Source organism: Buceros rhinoceros, unplaced genomic scaffold, assembly GCF_000710305.1.
Source record: "Buceros rhinoceros silvestris isolate BGI_N320 unplaced genomic scaffold, ASM71030v1 scaffold25389, whole genome shotgun sequence".
NCBI classification, from domain to species: domain Eukaryota; kingdom Metazoa; phylum Chordata; class Aves; order Bucerotiformes; family Bucerotidae; genus Buceros; species Buceros rhinoceros.
Genome location: NW_010430108.1, coordinates 6,336 through 13,861, shown reverse-complemented (window position 1 = coordinate 13,861; position 7,526 = coordinate 6,336). Strand labels below are relative to the sequence as shown.

Below are 7,526 nucleotides of genomic sequence, written 5' to 3'. Positions count from 1 at the left end.
CTGCGAGGCAGCGCGCGCCGGCGGCTGCTCTCCGCTCTCTGTGAGAGCGCTCGGAAAGTCGCACGCCTGCCGACTTGGGAGAGCTGTCCACGCGTTGCCAGTTACCTGCCGTTAACGGGGGTTTCCACTGACACGGGGAGGGACGTGACAGCGCACCAGGCTGTTTCCATGTTACCTTCGGCAGTGAAATGGCACATGACGGGCCAGGCGGGATCATAACGGGCTTTAAACAGAAGCACAAACCCAAACGTGGACGCGGACAAGACTGTCCTCGTTCTGCACGCTGGTGGAGCCAGGCCTGCCCCGCTGTTGTTCTAGCACCCGGGTCGCCTGCCAACAGCAAATGAAGGTGACAGATAAGATTTGCTCACGCTGTTGTGTTTACACCCACACGCAAGATCCAAATCATCCTTTTCACTTACCAGCTCTCTCGGCAGCTCGGTTCTACCCAAGCAAGCTCCAGTCTTGCTGCTTAATGTCTCCATTACAGCTGGCAAAGGGAATTGTCTTCTTTTCCAGCTTTACCTTCTCAACATTTGAGAATTTTTAAACCCCAGGGTTTTTTTCTTGCAGGAGCCACGCAGAACTCAGCACAGTTTTGCTGGGAGTCGAAAACGTGGGGAGATGGTTTGGTCTGGGCCAGCGTGAGCGTGCCTAAATACTGGCTCTGTTACAGCTCTGACGTGGCAAACGGAGCCTAAAGCTATGGGGTTTTTCCAGGCGTGGGGGCAGTGCGCTGTCCCCAGCCCAGGCAGGCTTTAGGAGCCCGTTACTCGCAGCTAGGCAGGGTTGATCTTGCTGACCTCTGAGTCACCTTTTTAAAAAACAAATAGCTCTAACGTAAAACAGAAATCCTTTTCCTTCAGCACGTCAGCGCAGCGTACAGCAAGGACAAATAAACGCACTATGATTTTAGCTTGACAAACTCGACCCTGCTTTGCCTGTGAGTTTAAATATCACTCTTTAAATATCCAGTGTGGCTGAAGTTGCAAAGTAGGTCGTTCCTCTGCAGTGAAGTAGCGTGGAAATCCTCTATGGAGCTGCAAGCCTGGAGCGCGAGGGCTCTGGGGTTGCCTCTGCCGTGACCTCAGGCCAGTCCCTGACCCTCTGATTAAAGAGGAGCCAGTAGAGCTTTCCGGGAGAAAACCTCCCATTGCCGGAGGGTCGGTTCTGGCGCGGATGGATGCAGAAATGCGGAGTTCACTGGGATGACAGAAGTCAGGATATTGTCCATCGCCTCTGCGATCACCAGTTCTCTGTGGGTTGAATCAGTGCCGCGCTCAGGGCGCCTGTGCGTGGTGGTCTCCGCGGTGAAGGTGAGGAACAACCGCTCTGCGGTGGCTCTGGCCAGCTCTGAAGCACAGCTGCTTGCTCCGAGGTGGCTCTTGATGCCCGTGTTGACTTGCCTGCTCTCCGCACGGGAGGAACCGTCTGCTTGTGTCCTCTCTGAGGTGCCATGTAAGGGATAATGTGGGGAGGGATCCCTGATCATTGTGCTTAAAAATAAACCCCGGGCGCCTCAGGACGTGCTGCTTGTCCTCTTGCTCTGCCTTAAGAAGTGGTGATGGTCAGGAGGGCTCAGCAGCGTGGCTGGGGCTGGGGCTGGAGCCCACGGTGCTGGTCCTCCAAACCCAGACTGATCAAACGAGTGCCCTTACACGGTTGCAGGAGGCCTGGGGGTAGCTGGGCCTCTCATGGCACTTTTCCTCACATCACTGCTTGTTGCTCTGGCACCAACATGACCCTGGCCTGGCTCTGCTGTCCCAGTGCTGCAGAGCCTCTCTGCTTCCCTCCTGTCTTCTTCCTGGGCCCGGATGCTCAGCTGGCCCCTTCCCGTTGTGGGGCTGAAGTCCAGGGTGTAGTCGGTTAATCCAGTGGAGGTCTCAGCATTGAGGGCAGGGAGGAGTCGGAATGGAGGAGGCTCCTGGGGAAGCTGGCCTCCAGGTAAATGGCTGTCGTGGTGCTGTGTTCACAGACCCTACACATGCTTCGAGGCGCTGTGCTCAGCCCTGAGCCTTTGTGCAGACCTGTTTGACGTTAAGGGATTAAGAGTTAAGGATTTTTCGTGCTCAGGCTCAGCTTTGACACACTTTCTGTTCATGGCTTTGTGCCCACTGGAGCCGGGGATCCCCCTTCCCGTCTGGATGCTCTCCCCCTTCTCCTGAGCCTTCCTTTGGTAACATGAAGCCAGGATGCAGCCACTTGAGTTAAAGTAACAAGAGGTTAATGAGTTGCTAAAATATGCACCTGATGTCAGAACGCTCCTTCCTCAGGCTTTCCAGGTCTGTCAGTACCCCGAATCCCACGGAACTGGCGCTCCCGGCTCTCCACGAACCCAGCTCTAGCAGCGGCGCTGAAATATGACAGGCGCTGCTTTTCCTTCTGTTTGTTTAACTTTTTCTTCTCGACAGCGCGATGCTCTAACCTTCTTCCTGCTTTTACTCTGTAAACACTGCGTCGCTTTAATTATCAGCGCCGAGAGCTCCAAGAACAATAATCTCCGCTGCGCTGCCTGGCCGGGTGCCACTGGTGTTTCACTGGAACAAACGGTCATTCATTTTGCAACACTTTTGAAGCAAAATGTTTACATCACACGTTCAGCTCCACGTGGTGGGGTGGGGAGAGAGGGAATATTTTTGCAACACTTAAAGTTATGAGTGTTCTGAAATCTCTTGGCATTAGCAGTATAAATTGTGGAATAGCAGCGAGGGGTTTATGCTCTGTAGGGGGAAGGTGTCAGGGATTCGTTACTGCTGGGCTGAGGCAGAGAACATGCTGGGCTGGGTTTTCCTCTCTCGCTGCGGAATGTTTCCTTAAATAATTTACCCTTTTCTCCAGTCAGGTCTTGCCTACCTATGACAGCCTGGATGAGCCGTCCGTTAAAATCATGAGCTCCATATTCGCTTCTTCCCTAAACGTGGTCACCACCTTCTACATCACGGTAAGGAGCGTCCCCTTCTCCTGCCTTGCCAGAAGTCACGCTCTGGAGAGACAACAGGGACAACAATTTATCGTCAGTTGGGGCCAGTTTCTGCTTATCCATATTTATTCTGAAAGATAAGTCATGTTGCTGAAAGCAAAAATGAGACTGGAGATGATGACCTGAGCAGTGAAGGAGGCGTTTGGAGAGCCCAAGTTTTCAGCATGGCAAGTTTCCTCGGGTAGGGACAGAGTGGAGACCTGGCTCTGCCACGGGCATCATCAGCCCGGAGCTGGAGGTGCTGCCCAGAGCTTAAGTGAGCTTCTCTCAGCCTGGTGCAGTGGGAGGGGTGAGAAGGAAGTTATGCCTCATAAAGCACCGGTTAATAATTCCTGGGGAGAGCCTTGCCCTGTGAGCAGTCCCTGGGCCTGGCAGCGAACAGAGCGTGGCTGCTCGGTGTCACGGGCAGTGGCAGCGTTCCCTCGCTGCGGTGTCCTCCATGAACCCCCCTGTTTTTGGTGAGAATCTTGCCTCTGCTCTTGGGAAGGTCCCGCTATCTGTTATCTGCCTGTCTCAGATTTTGGACTGGCAGGCTGGAGGTGGTCCCACGCTCCCTCCTCAACTGGTCCCAGCTCATGGGAGGTCGCCATCCTCCACGCTTTTGTAAAGAGCAGATGTTCCTGTGCTTTGGGGTCGCCCGCCGGCCGCTCACCACCTCTCCCTCCGGACAGGTGGGCTTCTTTGGCTACGTGAGCTACACCGAAGCCATTGCTGGGAACGTCCTCATGAATTTCCCTTCCAACCTTGTGACTGAGATGATTCGGGTGGGATTCATGATGTCGGTAGCTGTGGGGTTTCCCATGATGATTCTTCCGTGCAGACAGGCGCTGAACACCCTGCTCTTCGAGCAGCAGGTAAGAGCCTCCTGCGTGGCCAGGAGCTGCTGGCTACCTCTGAAACTTGCTTTTTGAAGGGCTATGGTGACTCTCTGGCTTCTGGCTGCTGGCCTGGGCTACAAACGTGCCGTGGTTTTGTGAGACTCCATTGACCACCATGTTTCTAACTGATGGTGGGTATTCACTGCCCAGAGGGACAAACCCTCGGCTCGCAGTGAAGTCGTAAGTGCCCAGTGTGCGGTCAGGGTGCAGCAGGAGACCCGTGGCCGTCTCTGCAGAAGGGTTAATCCCTGGTGCTTTGAGGAACTTGCCCTCTGCAGAGGAATTCCATGGGCAGAAGTGCGGGAGCTGTGAGCCTGACGCCTGCTGTTGCTCCACTGCCGATCCCTGAGTCCCGTGGCTGCTCCTTCCCCGCTCCACTGGGGATTTCGGCTCTGGCGCAGAAGCGTTACACAGTTCAGCGCCGAGGCGGTTCTCCCCCTCTGAAAGAGAGAGAAATGTGCTTTTGGAAGCAGAGGAGCCTCCTTATTTCCTGCTGCTCCAGCTGGCATCCTTTTGCTGGCCAACTTTGCATTTAGCTCAAGCTTCTGTTCCCGGTCTCAGAGCCCAGCCCAGCCTCATTTCTTCTTGCTTCTGTGTATGTCTGCTCATTTCTGCTCTTTTATTACTATTATTATCATCACTTTTGTCAAAAGCCCCCTCAGCAGCCTTCTCCCCTCAGGGCTCCGATGTCCCCTTCCTCCAGCGCCTGCCCTGGCTGTCAGTGCCGGTCTGGTGCAGAGCGTGCGGTGGAACAGAGCCCTCTCCCACACGTTCACCTTTCCCAGGGGCAGATCTTCAGGCGGCCTTTGTGCCTGTAGCTGCTCTGTCTGATGCAGACTGTGGGTCCCTTGTGGCAGCGGCCTGTTCTCCTCTGTGTATTGTACGGCCTGAGCATGCCGATGGCATTCAGTAAATAACAGTAAGAGATTGTGGGAATGTTCTGAGGCCTTTGTGTATCTGCATAAATAGAAACCTCTTAGGGCAGGAAATAAAACTTGAGCAATTTATAGCTCTAAATCCTGCCACTTCTGCCTGTGAGAAGCCCCCAGCTCTTTTCTCACGTCGGGAGGGCCTGAGGATGGGGGAGGACGGTTGGTGAAAGCCAGCAAGCGCTGGAAGCACTTGGGAAGACTTTGGTTCTAGCCTGGGCTCGGCTCATTGCTCTTTGGGCTCTGAACGAGTCGCTTTGCTTTTCTCTCCCCTCTCTGGTTCTCCAGGGCATGGAGGGTGGGATGGGATGGGGAGCAGAGGGCACCTGGAAACCCACCAGTACCAGCAGCTCCCCAGCAGCACTGATCCTCCTGTCGGCCATTTAGGTGGGTCAGAGGAGCTGGAACACTGCTGTAACACGCCCGGGGGTGTTGGGGGACATCTCCCCGCAGCAAAACCAGAGCTCTCAGTGACCGTGCTCCCTCCTGCTGCCTCAACCGTGCTTCTTTCTCATGCCCTTGGCCTTGGGGCTGCTGGCAGTGCCCTGGCACAGGGGCTGGGATGCAGCTGTGTGGTTCACATGCAGGGCAGGATGGAAAGAGCAGCTTTGGCTCTGTGCCCCCCATCACTCTTGTTTTGAAGGTTCAAATGCAGTTGTGTACTAAACCCGCTCCTCCAGGTCTAACTGCCCCGCCCCAGCATTCACCATGGTGGGAGGTGATGGAGCTGCTGCTGGGGTAATTGCCTGGGAACTGTGGGGTGGTGATGCGGGAGCTGAGCTCACTCTCTGCCCCTCGGCCTTTCTCTTCCAGCAGAAAGACGGCACCTTCGCTGCAGGGGGTTATATGCCCCCACTGCGGTTCAAAGCCCTGACGCTGGCCGTTGTTTTTGGAACCATGGTGGGGGGCATCATGATCCCGAACGGTGAGTGAGAAGGGGTCGGGGCAAGGGCTGGTCGCTGGGCTCTTTTCTCCGGTCTCTTTATCTGTGTTTCTGGGTGGGGTGGCCAGGCCAGTCCAGGGTGGCTCAGGTGCTCCTGGAAGGGCCCTTTGTGACTTCTCTTCTCCTTTGCCAGTGGAGACAGTCCTGGGCCTGACAGGTGCTACGATGGGAAGCCTCATTTGTTTTATCTGCCCAGCTCTTATTTACAAGAAGATCCACAAGAACGCGCTTTGTTCACAGGTCAGTGCTGATGCTGCTTGACATCCCCCTAAGCCCTCTGCGGAGCCTGGGAACCTAGTTCATTTGTCCGCAGCAGGGAAACTGCTCGGCACCTCCTTCAGCCTCCCCCTCCAGTCTGCCCAGTACAGGTGGGAGCTGTTCTGGTCAGCTGCTCCGAGCAGCATTGCTTAGGGGCATGGGGACAGCAGCAGGGGAGGTGCTGGCCCAGCGCGTGGCCTGCCCTGTGCTGGAACACCGGCTCTTTTTGTCCCGCCAGCAGCAAGCGAAGCATTTATTTGATGCATAAAATGCTGCTTCCAGTCTGCCTCCAGCTTCTGTACCCACAGAATGGGAAATCCAGGCAGCCTATAAAACCGTCACGGGTCTTACGCCCCAACCTGCCTGGGCCGGGTAAAATAAACACGGTGTCTCAGTGATGCGGTTCTTGCTGCTGACCCTCAGCTTTCTGCTTTCAACCCAAATAATAATAAAAAGGAACACACACGGAGAGGTGTTGCTTCAGGAGCTGAGTTTTGAAAAATTGGGGTCGCTCAGAGGCTGTTAGAAGTTCCGCTTTTCCTTTTGCTCCACTTTGAGTCGGCCTCTGCGGGGACCGAAACAAAGTGGCTCTTTGCTGAGATCGCTCTCACTGCTGTGGCAAATACTGGGCTTTTGTGGGGCTGAAATTAGCATGTTTTGTTTTTTTCTAACAATAACTTAATCCAGTGCCTTTTAGCAGGCCTCTGCCCCAGCATGACCAGTCCCGGCAGCGCTGGGCTGGGGGTAAGGTCCTCAGCAAACTGCGGAGTCAGCAGGGGCAGAGCGTGACATTTTTGTGGGTCCTGCAGAACTAATGGCTTTTCTGTGTTTAATGACTTGTGGGTTTGCAAACGTACATGAAGTTTTTAAGCAGGACGTGGGGTTTTTTGGCTTTTTTTTTTTCTTTCGCCCTGCTTTCTCTGACACAAGGAAATAGTCCAAGTTTCCAGCTTTCACTCTGAATTCTGACACTTTGGGTCCTAACTTCTTTGACTGAAGCCCCGAGCAGGAGCCTGAATGCCAGCCTGGGTTTTTCAGGGAAACAAAGAGCACTTTCAAGAATTGCTTTTCTATTCCGGCCGAGCCAGAACGTTTCTCTGCAGTGCCTTGAAACTGCACTTAGGATGTGCTGAGCTCTGGGACTGGCTGCCCAGAGGCGACTGTCAGCTGCCCGGCGTCGAACACTGGGGCCCTCTCAGTGCCTGACCTGGAACGCTGGTCACAAGGCTGCTGGAGATATTTGTCCTGCAGAAATCCTCACAAAGGAGGAAGGGCTTATCTGCACATCAGCCCCCAGGTTACCCCCGCGTTTCAGGGGGCTGGCAGTAAGCTGTCCAGCCGTCTCTCGGATGATCCATCGCCTGTCAGGTTTGCATATTTGCTTTGACCGATGCACTGACGTGCTGCAGCGAGGGCTCACCTGCCTGCAGAGCTGTGTTAGGCTGCCGAGCAACCCCCCACCTTCACTCCGGAGCTGAATTCGGGGCCCACCCTCTCCTCATTCCTCCAGGTCTTCTGCAAAGACTCATTTATTCCTT

At 54.8% G+C, this 7,526-nt stretch overlaps 1 protein-coding gene across 1 annotated transcript in view; it reads left to right on the top strand.

The window, feature by feature from the left end:
- The window catches only part of SLC38A10 (solute carrier family 38, member 10), a gene marked incomplete at both ends in the record, with an annotated part of 20,815 nt that overhangs the window by 8,756 nt on the left and 4,533 nt on the right, over nt 1-7,526 (top strand). The window contains 4 exons of the mRNA XM_010142917.1: nt 2,839-2,941; nt 3,652-3,834; nt 5,601-5,712; nt 5,864-5,970. Coding sequence (XP_010141219.1) covers nt 2,839-2,941; nt 3,652-3,834; nt 5,601-5,712; nt 5,864-5,970 — 505 coding nt within the window. The remainder of the gene's footprint in view (nt 1-2,838; nt 2,942-3,651; nt 3,835-5,600; nt 5,713-5,863; nt 5,971-7,526) is intronic.